This window comes from Lepisma saccharinum, chromosome 1 (genome assembly GCF_977018435.1).
Source record: "Lepisma saccharinum chromosome 1, izLepSacc3.1, whole genome shotgun sequence".
NCBI lineage: Eukaryota > Metazoa > Arthropoda > Insecta > Zygentoma > Lepismatidae > Lepisma > Lepisma saccharinum.
Window position 1 is genome coordinate 118,916,998 of NC_139229.1, and position 23,244 is coordinate 118,940,241.

The 23,244-nt window shown below is 39.3% G+C and overlaps 1 protein-coding gene across 9 annotated transcripts in view; it reads left to right on the forward strand.

The window, feature by feature from the left end:
- Positions 1-23,244, forward strand: part of LOC146000248 (tight junction protein 1-like) — a 424,918-nt gene that overhangs the window by 39,240 nt on the left and 362,434 nt on the right. The window contains exon 1 of one of the 9 annotated variants that reach the window (XM_083137725.1): positions 22,404-22,924. The exons of the other annotated variants lie outside the window; for them this stretch is intronic. Within the exon in view, the coding sequence (XP_082993851.1) occupies positions 22,892-22,924 (33 nt within the window). The 5' untranslated portion in view covers positions 22,404-22,891. Of the gene's footprint in view, positions 1-22,403; positions 22,925-23,244 lie in introns of those variants that run through there. 9 annotated transcript variants of the gene reach the window in all.

The window sequence follows — 23,244 nt, forward strand, 5'->3', positions numbered from 1 at the left end:
TAGTTTTTTTTCGGTCACGTAAGTCTGCAATTTTGACCCTTTGACTAGTTTCCATCCTTGTGTTGACATAAAGAGGTTAAAAAAGGCGACGTTGACTAAACGAAAGTACGTGCAAATACAAAATGACGTAATAGTAATATTGTGATACTATAGATAAGCGAACATTTTCGAAAACAAAATAGTAATTATGGGGGTGGTTGGGGTCAGGGGTGCCCACAGGGGGGTTTCATGACAAAATTTTATACCAATTCTATATATCTTCACACAGAAATGGGGGGGGGGGGATCTTATCGTTTGATTGACTTGTTATGGATTTTTAGTTTTGGTTATTATGTATAGTTTTTCTACCTACCTGTGGGTGATCTCAACGATAGGGTTGAAATTAAACACCACCTCTTATGCCTTTTGAATCGGTTTGGATGGAGGGTGGGCGTGGTATTCACATTAATACAAGGTTAGTCGAGCAGACAAACTGTGCAGAATAAGGTTGACTAACAATGGCAGTGAGCCTAAAGTATCTAAAGTAAACATATATTGCTTAAATATATCTCAATTATACAGTGACGCAACCACAGGGGTGGCAGGGGGTCATTCCCCCCCCCCCCCAACCTTCCACGGAAGTCAATTCTAGGGTAGCAAGGGGGAACAAACATTGACGGCCAAGGGCACCTGCAGGAGGGGCACAGAAGAGCAATTACCCCTTCGATTTCAAATTTTATGCAAATAAAAATACATTTTGTAAAATTTTCTTGCTTGCTTCGCTCGCATTGTCTGCTTTTCTAGTTTTCGTCAAGTTCAGAGCTTTAGCTAGGGGCGGTGGGAGTCGGCCATGGGCGCCGAGTGATCTAAAAAAAGTTGTAAAAGAGAGAATGCCATGGCGTCCAGTGAAATTATGATATGGTTCGGGATGAAGGACTTGGTAATGAGGATTAATAACCAGACGGTGAACAATTAATACATTTAATATACACTGGACGTTATGTCCGAAGCATTCAAATACATTGAACCATGATATAACAAACATTACACAGAATATATCTGCTTATGATTTTTCTTCTTCTTGCCGTGAAGACTAAGCCTTGTAGCCATACCTAGACCGTATCATCCCTCCAGGTGTCCCATAAAAAAATCAGATATGCTGATGACCGTATCGATCTGGTGGGCGGCGAACCCTGGTAGACCTTCTCGGAGATGAGTGAGGTGTGCTAGGACCTGGTCCTGGGTATCCGGCTCTGCCTGGGATAGGTTCTGGTACTGTTCCACCGGGGTTTGTTGAATTTCTATTTGGTATTGTAACGTTGAAGTCGTCGTCATCTGCAGTGTCACGTGAAACACGTCTCTTCAACCACCTGGGATGTACCACTCGTTTCATTCCATCTTCCAACATTATCTCGTAGAGGATACTATCCCCAATTCGACGAATGACAACTCCTGGGATGTAATTTGGAGTACCGTGCTTAGGTGATTGAACCCAAACTGCTGAGTTGATGGTGAAAGTACCATATCTCGATGAAGAATCGTTCTGAGACTTTGCTGACTTCCTCGGCTTGAACGGAGATTCACTCGACAGAGGCAGATTGTTTGGTTCCCACCAAAATCTGGGTTGGTGTTTCAAGACCGAAAGTGCTGGCAGGCTTCCTTTTCCACCCAGTCGCGTGTTCCGAAGGATGAAAAGAAGGTTGGCGATCCCCATATCAAGTTCGAGCGTGCTCAGATTGGGTTTGTCAGTTATAAGCTTGACAAGAGCGGTTTTGACAGTACGAACGTATCGTTCGGCTAAGCCGTTGCTAGGGCTGTGATAAGGCGGTGACGTAACATGTTTGATGCCATTCTTAAGACAGAAGTTACGAAATTCGAGAGAAGTGAACGTTGGACCGTTGTCGGATACGATAGTATTTGGTATCCCTAGCGTGGCGTAAGATTGCATAAGCCAGCGGATAGTTTCCTTTGTGTCCAATGTGTGTACAGGCCACACTTCTGTCCACTTGCTGAAGGCGTCTACTACCAGTAGGAACTTACGCCCTGCAAAGAAAAAATGGTCTATATGCCATCTCTCGTTCACGTACGAAGCGAGAGGCCATGAAGAATCGGGTCCGTTTCGGACCTTAGGAGCGTTTGCTCGGCATGTATTGCAGCTCGCTACAAAATCCGTAATCTCTGCTGACATGCCTGGCCACCAAAATCTGGAAAGACACAACTCTTTCATACGAGTTGAACCAATGTGTCCATCGTGTAAAGCTCTAAGAACTTCATTCCGTTTAACTGTGGGAATGATAAGTCTACCCGACCACATGAGCGTTCCCTGCTCGTACGTTAGGTGAGCTCTTCTTTCGAAGAAAGGTGCGAGCTTCTTCCGTTCGGTAGACGTGTCGTGTTGATCTAGCCAACCATTTACTACACAGGAGACAACTAATGAGAGCAGTGGGTCTTCTGAAGTGGCGTTCTGTATTGAGTCTCGAGAAAGAGGAGCTACAGCGTCTTCAATGGACCCGAAATATGCATGAAGTTCTTCTTCTCCAGCTGGTATTGTGTCACGTGTTTGCGTAGGCAACCTGCTTAGCATGTCAGCTACTTCTACCTTGCTGGAATGAATTATATTATATCGGTATGAAGATAAAAGTAGAGCCCATCTCATCAATCTATTAGATGAATGTTTTGAAATGGCTCGATCTGGAGAAAATATAAACTTTACAGCACGTGCGTCTGTAACAATCTCGAACTTGAATCCGAGTAAAAATTTGTGAAATCGCTTGATACCGTGAACTATGGCTAGAGCTTCTCTCTCTACCTGGGAGTATCTCCGCTCCGTCTCACTGAAGGTGGTAGAAGAGCAGGCGATGGTCTGTAGACCGCTTTCAACTCGATGACACAATTGCGCGCCACAGCCGAAAGGAGAGCCATCAGTGATAAGTACAACTGCCTTTGTTGGGTCGAAAGGCACAATAGGATTTACCTGTCGAAGTTCCGCCATGATGCTGTCGAACTCGTGTTGACAGTTATCGTCCCAGTTCCAAGAGACGTTTTTCTTGAGTAAAGAAAGTAAAAAGTGAAGTTTCGAAGCTAAGTTGGGTACAAACTTTCGATGAAAGTTGATCATCCCGATGAAGGAACGTAATTGTGATTTGTCTTGAGGTGGTGGAGAATTTAGGACGGCCTCCAAGTTCTTGTCTGACGGCCGTATACCATTGACGTCAATCTTGTATCCTAGGTAATCGATAGATGAGGTTAGGAATTGGATTTTGCTGGCGCTCGCTTTGACATTGTGTTTGGCCAGACGATTCAGGACATCACACGTGCGTGTGAAGCATTCTTGCAATGTTTCACCTCCGATGATGACGTCATCAAAGTAGAAAGAAACTCCGGGAATGTCATCTAGAATCTTCGCTAGGACCATTTGAAACAGATCTCCACTTATGTTTATGCCAAAAGGTAGTCTGTGAGGTTTATATAAGCCCCAAGGTGTGTTGACGACAGTGATGCGTTTGGCAGCTTCAGAAAGTTCCAACTGTCCGTAAGCCATTTGAAGGTCAATTACCGTAAAGTATTTACACCTGGCCAACTTAGAGAAAATATCCTCGACTCTAGCAATGGGAAACTTGACGTTTTCAGTCATTTTATTCACCGTTCCTGAGAAGTCAGTGCAGAGACGAAGTGAGCCATCTTTCTTGGTAACAACGACAAGTGGTGAGGCCCAATCAGAATATCCGACCGGTTCCCATAACCCTACTTTCACTAGATTTTGAATAGAATCCTGAACACGGTCTCGAATACCGTAAGGAACTTCGTAATGTCTACGAAATATTGGTGCAGAGTTGGATCTCAGTGGTATATCGACCAAATAAGGTGTAATTGGCTTGGACAAATCACCATCAAAGATTTTCTCGTTTCTAGAAGAAATTTCTCGCCTTAGGTCGTCGGCACCAGCGTTAGTAATAGTACCATGTACTGTGTTAGTTGAAAGAACACTGGCCGTAACTAATAATCGCCTCCAAGATGGTTGAATAATGTCCAACCATGTACGACCGATCAATGGATATAAAAGTTTCTCCTGACAGAGAAAGACAGGTAAAGTATAATCCCTATTGTCTAAGTATAGCTTGACGGATGTTTGTGCTGTAACACGAACATATCTTCGTTTACACCTCGTAATCGTAGGCTAGAATTACATTTAACATAGTGTGGAAACAACTGATCAAAATACTTCTCGTTGAAAAGAGTAACAGCAGACCCAGTATCTACTTCACATTTAACAATACACTTATTGATTTGGAGATTTATTATGAAGCTATCCGAACTGATTTGGTGCTCCAAAATGTGTTGAGTAGAAGTAATCAGTGTGGAACGATGACTGAGCGCACAAGTGTTGAGATGGTTGAAGCTGAACGTAGACAACTCATCGGATGTTGTGCTCCGTGAGGTTGAACTGGACGTTCTATTCACGGCTCTATCTTTTTGCTTCTTTCTGCATCGTATATTCCAATGGCCTTGTCGTTTGCAGTAGCTACAGATTGCGTTTCTTGCCGGACATAGACCTTGTGGGTGATTCTTTGTGCAGTTGCCGCACTGGGAGTGAGGATTTTGCTTGGTAGCAGTTGTGTTCTGAGGTTGATTGTAGCTCTTCTGCCTCGTTTCGCCCGAGCGTGAACTCTTTGAAGCGCCTGTGTGGAGATCTGGATTCATCCGCGTCAAATTTCTTGAGCTGGTGGCAAAAGTCACAGAATCTGCATTGTACTTATTCGAGAATAATTTAACTTCTCGTTCTAATAACTCACAATGCAAAGCAATTTCTTGACATTTAGCAAAGGAAAGATCACTTTCAGATAATAATCTTTTTCGAGTACTGTCAGATTGTACACCAACAAGAAATTGTTCAACAAGTGCCTCATCTAAATACTGCTCATACGCACGTTTGGCTGCTTGTTGTTTGATTTTCACTACGAATTGAGTAACTGATTCTCCTTGAGATTGGATACAATTTCGAAACTTGAACCTCTCTGTAAACTTGTTGGTTTTGGGCCTGAAGTGCTGAACCATTTTGTCGTGAATGACAGCATATGTTAGATTACATGGCATTTCAGGAGCCGTAATATTGCGAAGTACTTGAAAAGCCTTAGGACCTATGACTGCTAAGAGAACTGCTGCTTTTCTTTCATTTGCCACATTCTGGGCGAGACAGAGTTGATCAAAACGCATGAAATAACTCTCGATATCTTAATTTTCTTCAGCAAATTCGCTGAATGTAATGTTGAGAGCCATGTTATCGAAACTTTAAATTATATTAACTGATAGAAATCACTGGCATGTATGAAAGTTACGATGTGCAACTGAAACTTGCATGTAGAAAATTAGCAAACTTAAACGTTACATGTAAGACCGTCTTGTTGATTTGCTACAGAAATCTTACTTGTTATAATCCCGTGCAGATAAAGTCATCCTGACGATACGATTAGAATCCTTCAAATTTTCTATATCCTGTCCGCAGCGCCAAATTGATATGGTTCGGGATGAAGGACTTGGTAATGAGGATTAATAACCAGACGGTGAACAATTAATACATTTAATATACACTGGACGTTATGTCCGAAGCATTCAAATACATTGAACCATGATATAACAAACATTACACAGAATATATCTGCTTATGATTTTTCTTCTTCTTGCCGTGAAGACTAAGCCTTGTAGCCATACCTAGACCGTATCAAATTATTTGCGCCCTATTAAATCAATATTGTTTTCAATTGCAAAAATTGGACGTAAAAATTTTCTTGCTCGCTTCGCTCGCATTCTGCTTCTTTTCTGCAATGTGTTTAAATAATATGTGTTGTATATTTGTATTGAATAGGCTTTCAATACGTACACAGTTTAGTGTTAGCTTGTTGAATATGTATTTTCTATTTTATGTCGCTGAGGGCCGGATTAAGGTGGGAGCTATTGATACTGCAGCATTAGGCCCATTCCTGAAATAGGCCCAGATGAAAACAGACGAGAATTTTCCGAAAGCTGAACAGTTTTTTTTTGCCATATTAACCTGAAAATAAATCCTAGAATGAAATTTGGAGCCCCAATTTCGGACGCCTAGACACAGCGACACTTATTATACAGTTACTAATATTCTTTGCGCTGTGACGTAACTATAACGTCGTTGTGTTTATTGTTCACCGAAGATTTCAAGCATTAGGCCCAATTTCGTCTTAATCCGGCCCTGAATTGTCGCTCCATGTTGCATATGTGTAAAACATAGCCTATGTTAGTAGTATAAAAGTATATAGGATAAACGCGAGAAAGTACGAGCCCCCCTCAAGCAGATTTGCTACACTTAAAACTTGCTCAACATGCCCATATGAGCTTTTTGCTCAAGTGTGGAATCTTGTCTAATCCAAGATTTTTGTAAAAATGCCCTCGGGAATTTCCTGAGAAAGTACGAACCCCCCTCAGATTGATTTGTCTACACTTACAAAAGGCACTTCTGAGAGATTGTTGTCCATAAACTTGTCAAAAATATGCCCCTCTTGAGGCTACACTTAAAACTAGGCTACACACCTACCCACACACATACATGGTTTAAGTTTAATTGGATACCAGCTTCACTAATATTAAAACAATGTAATTCTTCTAGAATTGCTCCGTGACTCTCTCATTTCTTACATCATAAACATATGATTTTTCTCCTATGAGAATGACACTACAAATGGTGTCATCTGGTAATGTCTCCTGGAATTCACAGATAATTTTAATGTTTGTCCTGTCATTAACCACAACCTGTTTCCTTTTTGAAGTGTTGATTACAAACATGGGTCTCTGTGTTTTGAATTCATCTGGTGAGTAATACATATCAGTACTGCCAGTAGTGACACGTTTGAATGCCGAAAATGCCTCATATAATTTAAGGAAATCATCCTTGGACATGTCTAAATTGTAATTTTCTCTAGGAAATACCTCATTTCTGCCATTTTTAAGATATATGTTCTTGATGTTGCAGTTATCAAATCTACTTGAATTTTTTTCCTGATTATTGTGTCTTCCAGTCTGAAACAGTACCACTACAAAATCAGGCATGTCGTATTGTATGCTGGAGAATGAATTTGTAGCATCAAACTCATAATAAGACCCAGATGCAGGCTTCTGTACACATTGATATGTGTAAAATTGCAGAGGAATTTGTGGATTTTTTATTATATCAGCTTTGTATTTAAGAGCATAACTGGCCTCATATTCAACAACTGGGATTCTTAACTCCATAGTCTGAATAATGCATTTTCCTGCATCTGGTAAGGTATTGGGCAGAGCTTCTCCTGTAGGGTTTAATGTGCTGTACCTCATCAAAGCATTGTTATCATTGGCAGCTCTTCTAAATGTAATTCTTAAACCACCCTTCCACATAATGTCTTTGTAATCTGAGAAGAATCCTGGCAATAGGCGCATGGGGAACAGCACTGTGTGGCTCTTGGTTAATATTTTATCACCAGCCTCAAATCCACCGATTCTGTAGTAAGAAGCCTCGGTTTTGGATAATTTTAGTGTGGCCAAAGCTGTGGAGGTAATACCGGGATAATCCACTCTGTTTATAACAACGCCATGCTTTCTGATCTCAATTTCAGAGAACAGATGCGGCACAAAATTGTCCACCAATCTTATATTTGTGTTAGCTGGATAATCTGTTCCATCGAGCTTCACAACATCAAATTTGATGTATAGATCTGCTCTGTGGGGGTGTATAAATCCATCCCCTACATCAAGATCAACCTCAATTTCTGTGTTGGGTTGATTTAAATTTGCAAATGTCCTCCTGTTTGGAGGGAATGATTGTAGCTCATAACTCTCAATATTTTCCATTGTATGTATTTTTATTTAAATGTTAATCTCTATGATAGCAGTTGTTGTGGCTCCAGCAAAATCAACTAATTCTTCTTTTTCATTAGTGACCATCAATTCAATATAATCTATTCTATTATGGCACACAGGAAAATATAATGTTGGGGATGGATTGTAGATGATTGGCTCCATGAATTCGGAATTAGGTTTGAATGTTGCAATGATGCCGGTTTGTTTGTGAGTGCCTATGCCATTTGATTTGGTGATCATACCCTCCGCCACATTACAGTGAATATTCAGAGTCTCTATGGCTAAGAATTTAGGTATATTCATAGCAGTGTGTTTGATGGCCGCTTCGAGTTTTGTGTTGTTCTCAAAGCCTAACAGCTCTCCTATAGTACCCAGATGCACTGTTTCTGTAGCAGATACAATCTCTACTCTGTGAGTGACAGAATTTTGACTTAACACTACACCTCTGGGTAATTGAGCATTTAGAGTGGACAGATTATATTGCCCTGGAGTGATGACAATTTTTTGATCCCCTACTGCAATTGTATTGTTGTGGTGTGTAATATTAGGTATCAGGTACATGCCGTAAAATGCTCTGAGAGCTATTGTTTTGGGATACACTATGTCATCATGCAATTTGAGTTTCAATATTGAATTTTGGCTGGTGAGATGGAATACCCCCATGATGTTTCAGATACCACAAGGCCTTTTGAAAATTTTCAATTGATGGTTTATTTATTTGAGACATATATCTAAGAACAGATAAACACAAATGTCCGCAATTAACATCTTTGAAGTTCTGAACACGGGCATTATTGTAATAAAGATTAGCTGATTTTAGATATTTTACTAAATTTTCAGGTGGAACACCTCCAAATGAATCAAACACAAATGCCTCATTGTTTAAATATTTAAGATAACAGATCCAGTGAGTGCCCTGATTTTTGTACTCATCCAAATTAACAATGCCACACTCTTTGTTGAGTGGTTGTTCCGGTAAAGAATCAGACATGTACACACCTCTAAAATATTTGATGCCCAGTGGCTTGATTAAAGCTTCAATATCTTGGTTTGTAAGCGGCTCTTGTTTTTTTTAAACTTATTCATGGCTCTCTTAACACCTTTGCCTTTTTTCTCCATGGCCAGGTTATGGCGCCTCTGCTCATCTAATTCTGCCCTATTTTTCTTGGCATCTATTACTGTTTTTGCTATGGCAGCTGATCCCCCAGCCAAGCTCCCAACAGCCCCGAGAGCTGCTAAGATGGCCGGGATAGTAAATATGAAACCCCCCACATGTGATTTTTTTCTTGATTGCTGTAATTTTTTTAATTGGGGGGTACTAAGCAACAATTTCATACCATGTCCCTTGGCAATACAAGAGCTTTTTTTCTTGCGCTGCTTTTTGGTTAAAAGACTGTCAATAGTTTTAAGAGATTTGAGACCTGCATAAGGTATTTGATACATAACACCCTTGGCCTTCATTGTAGGTTTATTATATACATATTTACAACCCCCACCCCAGTTTTTGTTTGGTGCTCATAGCTATGGTGGTTCCCAATGCTGCTATTTTTTCACTCAAAGAAGCATCTTTGCTTACAAATCTACCAAATGCAGCCTCTTCTAATTTCTTGTCTGCAACATGTCTCTTGTCAAGATCAGAATGTGTGTTGTATGCTATGTCATGGTCTCTACAAGCAGCATCTAGGGGATTTACACCAGGATCCCCTCTGTTTAATCTATGATCCAATTTTGTACCGGGACCACAATACTGATAGCCTGGAATGTGTAGTTCAAATGGCAACTTGTTTATAATGTCATTAACCAGCCCCCGGCCCTCAGAAATATTCCAAAATTTAGGTGGTAGAGTATTAATAATTTTTATAAGATATCCAATCCCCTTAGGGTCATTCACTATAAAATTAGACAATTTTGTGCTTATCATGTCCATAATTCCAACCTTTTCATTGTAAAAATTGTGGTTGCCAGCATTTTCCTCCCCAGCTATCACCAATAACCTATCTACAAGTTTCCTGACATCATCAACCCACACAAATTCTTTAGGCAGGGTGTTGTATTGTTTGATTCCACTGCCAGTCTTGATCTGTGACCATATGGGCTTGATTAAATTATTGTATTTTGCTCCACTGCTCGACTTGACTCTTTTTTGTGTGGGATCATTGTTCTGGTATAGAGCATCTGATTTTATTAATATTTCTTTGTAATCCTCATAATCTTGCTCTGTATAGCTGCCAGGCCTTTTCCTAGTCATCAGTTCCCACAATCCAGGTGTGCCGGGATACTTAACAAAACCACCTTTTTCTCCGAGACGAGATTCTGAATAAACAATCAGATCATCTCCCATAAATGTTACTATGAAATTACCAATTCTATGAATGATGCTGCCATCAAGCTCTGTATCGGCATATAAGCCAAAAACCTCATCTTTGTTGTCTTTAGGTGTGGTTAAATATTTTTGAGCAAGAAGACCCAATTCAATAGGATCCTGACTAGCCTCAATTCTTCTAGGAGCAACAGGACTAGGTGTATGAATACTGGAAAGTGGGGTGAATGGATAATCTAATATGTTCCTTGCAGCTACAGGTACGAGCTCTGTGATCAAATCTTGATTTTGCTCTGTAACAGTTTTGATATTCTTACCTAAATTATTAATAGCATCAATTACAGGCTGTTCTGTTTGCTTGTGTTTTTCATAAATTCCTCGGTTCTGTGATTTCCATCCCTTAAATCTTTTTACAAGATAATCTCTTAACTTAAGATCATCAATGATTGGCCTTTTCATGGTTATTTATATACGTCTCAACGTCTAGAAAATCGTTGATTTTATTTCTGTATTTGCCACTATTGGGTGTTCTTGTCATATCAATTGTGACAAACCCATAACTGTCCTGGTTCCAGCACCTGCTGCAAAATTTAGAAAAATCATTGTAGCTCAAGTCCCCACCTACATATTCATCATGTATGTGTTTGAGGTTGGTATGATCTTGATGAAACACACATATAAAATTGCTGTTGTCTCGGATCAGCTGCTTCGGTATTTTAGAAAAAGTCTGTGCCAGGTAGAAGCAATCAATGTTTTTGTGCCGCCCCTGTGTAAAGAAATTTCTAACCTTGTTTTGATTATCCAGTATAATGTCATCAAACACAACAACAGAATTATCGAGACATTCATGAAGTGGCTTAACATCTGATTCAAAAGTGGCTATATCCAATCCATCATATAGCTTCATCAGCTGCTGATATTTTAATTGTTCCAAGCTCTTAGAGAAGACATACAAGTGCCTGTTTTTCCAGTCTAACCAGTTGGGTGCCAATCAACCATTAGTGTAGTTTTACCACAAGCTGATGGCCCAACAATAAGACACCTAATATTATCAGGCAGCAAGTTGCCATTTCTCTTATTCTGCTGTTCAGGTTCTGGCAGCCTTTTTATAACATCCCAGGTGCTCATATTATCACTTTGTCTGCATCGATCCAGCTGTTTTCCGGATGACCCAGCCATTTGACAAGTAACTTGTTGCCTTTTCTGCGGATGATTTTTTCTATGAGATATGTGTCAGGCTGTTTAGTTTTGCTGAGTTCTTGTTCATAGAATCTGCCTTTGAGAATTTCTCCTCGGTGATCTTTTATTATATATGTGTTAAGGGTCCCGGGTTTAACTTGAACTACTGTAAATAATTCAGTGCTCCAGTTTCTTGTAAAGCCTCTCTTGAATAAGTGCTTATATTTGCTGATTCTTACTTGATCACCCACCCTGTATTTGGCCCTTCTTGTTGTTGGCTGGTATTTAGGATAATAAACAGTCCTGATCAATTTTTGCTCATCAGATGAAGTTACTTCAGAGGGTTTCATGTTGATTGTGGAATGGACCGAGTTGTTATATTTATGTAGAAGTTCTGGAAGAATATTAATCCATTTATAATTACCTTGGAGGGTAAATTGTTTATACATAAGATTTTTTAGGGTTCTGTTGAATCTCTCTACAATTGAGGCTTTGAGATCACTGTAACTCGAGTAATGTTTTATTGCCTGGCTTTTAATAAATTGTTGAAACACTGAATTATAAAATTCTTTGCCATTATCTGTTTGCAAATAGCGCGGGGATCTTCCTGAATGATTGATGATTTTCCTGAGGGCTTCTGTAACACATTTTCCAGTCTTGGATTTGAGTGGCACAGCCCAGGCAAATTTTGAAAATGTGTCTATCACAGTGAGTAGATACTTGTAGCCCTTGTTGATTTTGTCTAAGTTTTTCAACTGTCCACTTGACAACTCAATCAAGTCGCTCTGCCATAAATCATCTATGCCCTTTGTGACTACTGGCAGTCTCTTAAAATTATGTCGGGCTTGTCTGTGTAATTCGTCAACAATAATTTGTCTAGACATGGTATGAAAACAAGAATATTGCAACTATGGGGTGTTCAGCAGCTGAGACTGCAGGATTTTCTAAATATAATTTGTCCCCTATTTGTATTTTAAATTCCAGAGAGCCATCATCTTCAGTATAGGCTGTTTCTAATGTATTGGGGTCTGTAAAATCCTCTAACTCTACACTGGTGACCTTTGCTTTGTTCTCAGCATTTGTTATTGATAAGGTAGGGTAGTGGTGTGCCTGTGGCTGATGCCAATATTTGATCTTGATTGGTCTCAATGTGCCCCCAACAAAAAACTGGTAATAAAATTGTGCAGGGGACAGCATATATATTTTGCCACCTGGTGTAAATGGTGAATCATATTCTTTGTTGGGGATGCTGTACAATTCAAGAATTACTGTATGTTTTGGATTCTCGATTATGCCTGTTATTTCTTTTTCTGCTGTAAGCAATCTGCTTGTTACAGATTCAAGGTGCTCATTGATGGTCCTAACAACATCATCGTGGCCTGGCTTGATTTTTATGTCTACAACAAGTTTCTTGTATTGTTGCACAATCTCTTGAAGCTGGGTGGCAAAAACAGACAGAGCATTTGCTTGATTGGATTCCATGGTCCCTAGCTGCTGCTTGATATTAGCTACAATTTGTTGCAAATTTTCAACAATTGACAATTTTGAATTTTGAGCAGTAAGATCATGGACCTGTCTTCTGATATCCTCAAACAGGGCATGCAGTTCATTAATATGTTGATTGGTTGGTAGAGTGGCCACTGTCTGAGTGAGATGTTTGATCTCTGTCTGGATATTCTTGATATCTTCTGATTTCAATATGCGATTCACAGCTCTCTTAATATTTTTAAGTTCCTGTGATGTAGGAAGATTTGATACTGTATTTTGCAAAGATTCAAGTGCCAATTTTACATTGTTTAATTCAGAAGCATCAGCCACATTTTGCATAGCATTTTGGAGCAGGGCTATATCTGCCTGAGTGGGTGTGGATTGTTGTAAAATTTCAAGTTTTGTTTGGATATCATCGATCAAGTGATGAAAATGTGATAGTTCAGATTCAGTGTTGAGGTTTTCAAGTTTTGTGATCTGTTGCTGGACACTAACAAGGGTATCTACAATCCCAGGCAGGCGGGATTCTTGTACATTTGCCAAATCACTTTGCACTGCTGCTATTGTACCCTCAAGATGGGTTATGGTACTTTGAATTTTTCCAAAATCTTCATATGTTTCAAGTTGCAGCTTAATGTTGGCAACACTCCGAGTTATTGCACTCAAAGCATCAGAAGATGGCAAGTTGTTCATAAAATTTTCAAGTGTCTCAATTTTTTCTTTAACCTCGGCTATGGCATTGTGCAGAGGATCCAGATTAGGTATCTGGAGTGACTGAATCTGTTCTTTTAGAGTGGAAATGACTAGATCAAAATCTTCTTGTGATTTTATGCTTTTGACAATTGTTTGGAGCTGTGTCTGGACATTATTTATCTGCTCTTCCAATTGGTGTTTCAATTGCTCGGAGTTGGTAGCCTGGGTCTTAAATTTGGCTTGAAGAGCTGCTACAGCTTCTTCTAAACTTTGAAAATTATCTAATGTGGCCAGATCAGTATATTTCTGAAGCAGCAGTTTGAGTTCGGAATCAATTTTAAGAAGAGGGTCCATGCATTGTGATTGCAAATTTGTAATTTCTAGTTGAAGACTGGCATTGAGTGTGGTTTGTAAAGCTTGTAAATCACTTCTTAATTTCTTGACTCTGACATCAAGCATCAGAATCTCATCACTGTGATCTTCATGTCTTGTATGGCCAAATATATCATTAGGCATTTTTGTTTTAATGGTTATTTATTATAGAGTATCTGATTCTTAATTCTATAAAAAAGGGTATAAGCTTGTCATAAGATCCAGGGACCTCAATATATAAGGAGTCACCAGCAGAAACAGTATATACAGTGCCAGAAACCATGTTTGAGTGCTTAATTCTATAAATATTTCTCCCTACTGAAATCTTGACATTGCCCTCAGGGGTTGTAATAAATTGCAATTGCCCACCTACAGGTAATTGGTAATGATTTAAATTATTGTTAAATATGTACAATATTTTGCCTGTTTCTTCATCAACATCTGTAAGTATGCTGTTCAGATGAATAATTAACAAGCCACTTAGTTTAGACAGCATATCAGAAGAGGGTTGTGGTGTTGGCAGCTCCATAATTTTGAACCCAAATAAGTTCATAGGCATGTTTATTTATTTCAAATCATGCTCTGTGTTTAGGCATTGTTTGCCACTTCTCAAATCACAATGACCCCATGGTAAAGTATGTATGCCACATGATAAAATACATCTCTTATCATCATGTGGGTCCAGGGCCACTTTTCTTACAATATTTGAAGTCAATAAGTGATCCACACTCTGGATTCTATTTTCTGATGTTTTGATTGAATTCTGGGATTTGATGCAATTTTCATAATCTTCAAATTGAAGATCTTTTTCAACAGTTACTTTGCCAATACCCTTGGCCTTTTTGGCAACAGTGCCACTACATGTCTCAAAAGTGTACATCTTGGCACTTAACCCAGCAAATTTCACAATAACATCACCACATGTCTCATCTTTTAACTTGCCAGGCACCTTTTTGTTGTGGGGTTGAATTCTTGTATGTTCACTGGTATCAAAATATTGAAACAATTCAGACTGTGACATATCTTGATAAACATCTTCTGTTTGAATATCAAGAATAAAACTATCCGTGTCCATGTACAATAATTTTACACGATCAGCATAAAAAGGTTTCAGCACATCATAATACAATGTTAACATATGTAATTTGGCCAATTCCAATATCACAGCCCCTACATAAATAGGTTTATCAAATTTGATCTTTGTTTTTTTCATGTTGAAAAGTGCCATGTGCTCATCATAAATTCTTCTGTAATTGAAATTAGGCTTTGCAACCAATTTTTTGCTCCGGCTGGGGTCAGTAATTATTTTAACATCGGTATGTTTTCTGACATTTTCTATAGTTTTGCCATAGACAGAATTCACCATCAATTTAAACAAGCCCTTATCAAATTGGCTCTTTGCAGATGTTCGAAGCTCTGTGTTTGTATCAATATATGGCTTCAACCATCTTGAGTGCCTGAACCTTAAGACTTTGCCAACTTTGGTCACTTGAACACCATGATTCATCAGGAACTGGAGGTTTTTGTAATATATGACATAATCCTGTTTTGGCTCGAGAGTCATCATTAGCTTCTTCTGTTTAGAGCCAGGTGAGCACTGAACCTCGGGAATTGGGGGCAGATCAGAAAATGTGTTGTGTAAATCATCAGGAATTTTCAGATCAACCTCTAAGAATAGGCCGTAGTTACTGTCATCAAAATCCTGAAGATCTTCAATATTGTAATCTTCAACCCATTCAAGCCCTGCATATGGTAGTTTTTGCATCATGGCATGACCATAGAGGCTGTTTGCATCTACATACAGTATATAATTTGATGGCCGTGCTGGATCATAATCAGGCAGCATAATATGCTTGTTATTTGCTCTGGCATATCTCTGGGAACATTGCACCATCCCCCCTCTTATACATTTCTCCATTAACAGATACGTATCTTGATCGTGGATCAGATCCAATTGCATTTTAGTGTTGAAAAACATTGCGGCCCATGCTAGGCCCGGGGCACTGTAAAAATATACTGGGTCCAGTCTATAATTTTGCATAGAAGATTTTCTGAATGCTTGAAGTATATCAGCTAAGAGGGTGACATCAAGTTTTAAATATGCCATGTGATAATCACCAAATGTCTGGCAATTTAAATTATTCCACATCAACTGGGCATGGTGATAATCATCATCAGTGATTCCAGATCCTCTGATTTTGCTGTAAAACTCTTGTTGTGGAGGCAGAGAACACTCATCAAATTTAGAAAAATCTGTGACATAGTCATATGGATATACACCCTTCCGCCTAATTAATTTCAGGTCCTGATTTGGAAACAAAGCACGTGTGATTTTGAATTGATCATCAGATAATTGAGAGGCCAGTGTAGCCAGGCTAGCAGATAAAAATCTGTAAGAATCAAGAAATCTTATGTGAATAGGAACACCATCAACTTTAATTATCTTGCTAATAGATATATATTTCTCATCATTTTCAGCTAAAATATTTAAATTCTGCTAGTCAAACCCCTCGTATCTGATCAGATGATGGAAATCATAATTGGATGCTCCATGGCAAAATATGGGGACAAATTTTGGTCTCTTGATCTGAATATTGCAGCTATTACACAGGGCCATTAAGAATTTACCATCTGTATGAGAATGGTGTTTCACCTTGATATTTGTATCTGAAAATTCAGAATCACATACCGGGCATTTTTCTGCATTGTTGAAATCTTCAATCTCTTCCTCTGTTAAAGGCAACATGGGCTTTGATTTTAATAAGATGTTAGATGCTATGTCACGGCACTCATTTTCTATTCTAAGTGCAAATTCTTTGATGGCATCTGGTCCCATGTATAAGCACGGCTCACTAGCTACACCATCCCGTATAACTGTATAACAAAAACTGGAAGGTTCATGTTGTTGGTATGGTGTACTTGAAGATTCTTCAGGATCTGGATTGCAGAATGCAAAAGGTTTGACGTTCGATTCAAAATCACAGACAATATATACTGGGTGTTCCAACGAGGCTTCATACTTTTTGAATTTGCAATTTTCACTTGGATTGGGCATCACCATATGAACAGGTTTATGATTCCCACAGTATTTCAGATGCTCAATTAACTTATTTTTTGCAATTTCTGCATTCACTTCCCGAACCCCATTTATTATTTTTTTACCATCAAATTCAGTTAAACATCTTCTGCACAACTTGAATATTGTCTTAGATTTGCCTTGTTGTTTTCTCACTAAAGCTTCAAGACTGTGTATCAGAGTGTAATGATATGTGCCATCCCCTTCAATTAAGAGCAGATCAATCGGAACAGCAGAATCATCATCAAGTGTACTGATTCTGAGAGGTGCTATCAAGCAATTGCCAGTGGAACAAATAAATACATTAATAGATAATTGCTTGCCATTGATATGCCTGGCCCTTTTTTCAAATTTATCAATATTCTGAATAGACATTGGATATTCTAAACCCTCCATTGCATCGTCAAAAAGATGTTCATGCTGTTTGTAATAACTTATTCTCTGAGGATCCCTTGAAACTGGATACAGAGCAGCTAATATACACCACAAAAAGCATTTCTGGTCGGTATTTTCTATATTGACCACGGCTCTTTTGTTTTTGATATTAGCAGGTAATGGCAGATATGTAGAACCTTTTAATGGGCTGAATTCAGAAATATTAATATATAACTTGTGTGATGAACCGCATAGGCTCCATCCGGACTCTTTTGCCGCAAATTCAGAGTGTTTGATTTTCAATTGATCCATCAAACTGCTTATTATTTTGTCCGAATTTGCATTTGAATATACCGGTACAGTTTCTGTTATGTGGGGCTGTATAAATTTTGTGCCATTTGGCTTCTTATATTGTGTATACAATTTGAGGGAGAGCTTATAAGAGCCATTTTGTGCATTTAGAATTGCCTGCACATCAGGATTTACACTGTTCAAAAAATTATTAATTCCACATCTTGGCTCTGATACAAACCGATAATCTCTTAATTGGCCTTTAAAACTGCTACGGATAGGTTCATAGCGTGGCTGCTTTGCTGCTCTGGCATTAAGAGGTGCTTCGTGCCTTCTTTTCAGACCAGAAGTAGATGGTTGTGTTGATGATTGTGCAGAGCAAGTATCTTTATGTTTATATGTGAAATATTCCATGTTATATTCTCTATGGCATTTGTGGCAAGTTATTGTGGGAGTTCTGTATTTATCTGGGTTACAAATCTTTTGGTGCTTGGCCCAATTGGAGCTGGATATATTTTTATTGCACTGATTACAATGTTTTTGATTCGGCATTTTTGTTGTTATTTATTATATACAATTTCCTGGGTTTCAATTCAAAACTTTATACTGAATAAAAAATATCAGTTGGGTTCAGCTGTGTGCTTTGTATGTGTGTATATGTGTGTAGGTATGTATACACTTAATATTTTTGGCTTTGGTATTTATATACAATTTCTTGGGGTTCAAATCAAAACTCTATGCTTAATCAGTTGGGTTCAGTACTGTGCTTTGTGTGTGTGTGTGTGTGTGTGTATGTGTATTAATATTTTTGGCTTTGGTATTTATATACAATTTCTTGGGGTTCAAATCAAAACTCTATCCTGGATCAGTTGAGTTCAGTGCAGACAAAAAAACTGCATAGCTCTATGTCAATTAGTTCTTGAGATTTTGTATTTAGGAACCACTTTGGCCCCCCTGCCAAAAATTGGCTTTTATTGTATCAGTGTATATTGTCTCTATGACCTTACTTGGGTTATTCCGCCAAATTATATGCTTCAAGTCTCCTATACTTTGGTGGAGCCTGTTCAGGTTCTGCCCCCCACTTGTGGGTTCCACTGCCGATCCAGCAATGGTGAAGAATCTGCACTGTGCCCTGGCTTATATAGATTTACAGAGCCAATAGAAACACTGCTTATTTAAACCAATCAGAATATAATACATAATCACATTATGTCATAACCATTTAATCAATTAATACAATAGAAGTGGACCGGGAAGTAAATATGTATGGATGTGGGTAGGTGGGTATGGGGGTGGGTTGGGGGTGCATTCAGAAACATGAGCTATTCTCTAACATTTTTGCCGAAGTACTTTCTTCTGAGTGTATCCCGTTTTTCTGCTGAGCGTACATGCAATCCATACCGCAGCGCCATGCCTCAGCGCCGGGGAAGCGGAATTGTCTGGAACTAATCGATCAGAATAAAACTGCCGGAGCTCTAATAAGACTCAATGCAGGCAAATAGGACTGTGCACCGTGCAATAGAACTGTGCACCGTGCGGAAAGTATCGATCCCACCGCTTTGGGGCCGTCATGCGCATATATTGTTCAAGTATTGATCTTATACCCTCTCGGTGCTTGATTTTATATATGAACAGATTACAACAAATAAACTGAATGTAACAAATGCAAAATATCCCAGTTTCAATTCAATCCATTTATCTGAATCGAAGAAACCAACAATTCACATATCCCCATATCATTGTATGCTTGTCCTATTATTTCACTAATAGGCAATGTTCTTGAAGAGTCCTAATAGGCAATGTTCTTGAAGAGGCCTAATAGAACAAGATACAGCGGTATGAGAAATATGTGAATTAAAGATATTTTAGTAATATACGACGTCTTAAGAAAGGAATATTCAGCTCCAAAGTACTTTGTCTAATGCTTGCTACCATTTCCCTATTACTGGCAAAAGAAGTTAAAAATATTGACATAATGAAAAAAATTGACTTGTTCCCAAGTGTTCACCGAGTTCAGGCATTTGCACATAGATGGCTCTGTTGTTGTTGCTTATTTTTTGGAATATCTCTAAAACAGGCAAATTTTGTTTACTGTTTTCTACAATTGGCAGTACTGACATGTATTAGACACCATTTGTAGTGTCATTCTCATAGGAGAAAAATCATATGTTTATGATGTAAGAAATGAGAGAGTCACGGAGCAATTCTAGAAGAATTACATTGTTTTAATATTAGTGAAGCTGGTATCCAATTAAACTTAAACCATGTATGTGTGTGGGTAGGTGTGTAGCCTAGTTTTAAGTGTAGCCTCAAGAGGGGCATATTTTTGACAAGTTTATGGACAACAATCTCTCAGAAGTGCCTTTTGTAAGTGTAGACAAATCAATCTGAGGGGGGTTCGTACTTTCTCAGGAAATTCCCGAGGGCATTTTTACAAAAATCTTGAATTAGACAAGATTCCACACTTGAGCAAAAAGCTCATATGGGCATGTTGAGCAAGTTTTAAGTGTAGCAAATCTGCTTGAGGGGGGCTCGTACTTTCTCGGGTTTATCCTATATACTTTTATACTACTTATGTTGCGCGTGAAAGTTACACATGTATCTTCGGAATGCATTTATCATTCATTTTCTGCCATTCAAAAATACAGTTTGTGTGCTTGTTTTCCATTATTAGCTAATGTGAAATTGACGGTTTTGAAAAATGTTTCATATTGTTTGTTCCAAACAAATGCTTTAGCACAGACTACTACTACTGTTACTACTACTACTACTACTGGTAGTAGTGGTAATAATAATAAAGCCATTATCAATGTTGTTATTATTGGTACGTTTATCCTGGTACTTGCCTCTCCCCAGACAAAATTCGTGGTTGCACCTCTGGTATTATATTTTTCCCAAAATTTTGTGTGACAAAAATAATTTGAGTAATTAATTCGGCATAAACTGGGGGAGGGATGTTCTACCTTTTTGGGGGGGAGTGCGTCATGGGCCTTGGGGGGGGGCACCCCTGGTTGGGGTTGATCCCCTTGGGAGAATATATGAGTAGTTCGGATTCCATTTAAATTGCAAGTTCAGTCACGATAATACTATTTGCGAGTGTGCGCATAACTTTCGTTGTAACGAAACTATTTTGAATATCAATATTTACATAATTTAGTTCATGATGCATATGAACTTAACTGTCTTCTCTGCACGGTTTCAATTAGAAATGCATTCCTACGTTGATTGGTCATGGTACTCCAGCTACGTCAAATGTTTCGTATTCATGGACCATAACAACTTCCTGTAAACAAGCCCAAACACGTACTCTGTCGTTCATTGTTAACAGCAGATGAGCGCGACTGACTTGAAGCGATAAAGCGCTATCTACATTCTAATGTTTGCGTGAGATTCGTGTTGGATTCCGCCGCGATCGGCAAACAGAATTTATTGGTTCTTGCGTTCTTGCAATGCTCGAAGAGACATACATATACCTGCTACAAATTTCTGCGATGTTGCCACGTTTGGGTCTTTGATTCCCTCTCACCAGACCGTCATTTACGTGACCACAGAATCTTCCCAAGATTCTGTTTCCTCTCTTTTTTTACGCCCTCAGGGTCCCAAGCGAGAAGGGCACGGTTGAATGATCGAGAAGTGGAGTTCTGAACGCAGTCCAAGTTTTCTGCTTCTGTACATACTGTACTACACCATGTGCTCGCATGCGAGCACATGAAGGTTAGCGGCGAGATCGAGCGTGCTTCAGTTCAGTAGGACTGACGCCGAGCTCCATCCACCAGTGTTGCCACAACCAATGTACTTGCTTTCCCTTTCCTAGGTAGAAAATTTCCCTTTTCTGTAGAAATTTCCCTTCATCTCAGAAAAATGTAAATTGGGATCAAAGAACTTCATAAACAGTAGTAACTAATGCGATATTTAAAAAAGATCAGAGGCCAGTAATTTGTTTCCAAGCAATGGGATATTATGTATAAGGTGTCCCCCAATTGCTAACCCCTCACTTCCTTCAGCCACCCTGATGATGATGATAAAACAACAACTACTATTATTAGCATAGAAAACCACATTTTTTAAAAAAAAAATATTGCGATGGATTCAGTGAAGAGGGAATAACAAATAATGAAGGTTAATAAGATAAAGTTATGCTTCGTGGCGTAATAGTCCTCTGAATGCCAGGGCCCCTGCCAAGTAGCTTTTCATTGGTTGACATTGGGTAAGCGTATCTGTCACTGCTTTCTGACTTTCGAGACCGGAGCCCGGTAGTTCTTCCCAAGCAACTTCCCACTTGTCCACACAATGCCAACACCAAACCTTTGCGGCCTCCCACCGGCAATCGAGCCCAGGACTGCTTGCACCAAAGGCGAAAGCCCTAACAACTTGTTTTTAAAAAATGAAATTCTCCAAACGGCAGTTTCCCCTGTCATTCTCATTTAAATTTTTCGTGTCAATTTGACATGACACATGAATCTCTCTCTTTCATTCTTATCCGGGATCGAGCTCGGGAGCCCTGGTGTCGTAACGCGATGTTACCTACCTACTCCGCCACGGAGGTCAACTTCTGGCCTAAAATTTTCCCTGGATTCCCCCGCGTCAATGGAAATTTCCCTCCATGTGGCAACACTGCCATCTACCGGGGAGAAAGGAGCGGAACGAAGCAGGAATAAAAAAAAAGAGAGAGAGAAAGAGGGGCCTGGTGTCCTCAGGCAACTGAAAGCTACTCCCAAATAGCAGCCTCGCATACCAGCCTAAGAACAGGTGGCTGGCTCGTCCCCAGCCATACAAAGACCATCAACTTGTCTCGCCATTGTTGGAAAAACTTTTCCCCTTCGCACGGCAGCAGTGCCACAAGTGAGCGAGGAAAGAAGTTTAGGCTCGCTCGCAGTAGTTGAGAATGTCAGTGTCAAGTGTTTCGAAGCAACCGTGGAGGGGAGTTTGGAAAACGTAACAGGAGTTGTGAAGCTGTACTGTTTTTCCATGGCTTCGTATCGTGTTTGACAAGCCAAGCAGCGTTTTGTACGAGACGCCATTTTTAATCCTCCCGTGTTGGTGCGAGAGATGCTGCGCGCGTGTGTACGATAGTGGTGAGGTAGTGGTGCAGTGTGATTTGTTTCCGTTTGAATGGCTCTCGCGACATGCGTCCGTTGGAAGTGACCAGTGTATGTGTGTAAATGTTTTCATGGCATTTTCTTGACGTCTAGCTCATTTGACAGTTTTAGTATTTCAAAGAGTATATTGTTTTCTTTCTTACAACACTGGTTGGAATGGATCAAGAACTCAGGACTGAAACCGATCAGGTAAGTTTCATTATGGACGAAAAGAAATCAGTTTCTTTTTCTTGATAAACTGGTAATGAAAAACCTGTTTTTCATTCAACAAGCACATACTTGTACACCTGTCTTGCTCGATACAACAGCTTTGATTTGAGCAGCGTGCAGTTTGGCCAATTTTGGGGGTAACAGGTGTCTGTACAACTGACCAGCAAAAAAAAAAAAAAAAAGTTGAAATTCTGTCAGAACAATTAAGGCAAGCTTGTCAAAACTATCCAATGCCATAGAATACTGCATTCAGGATTAGCCCTTGCACACAAAGTTAACCAGATGACGAAATAAACTGT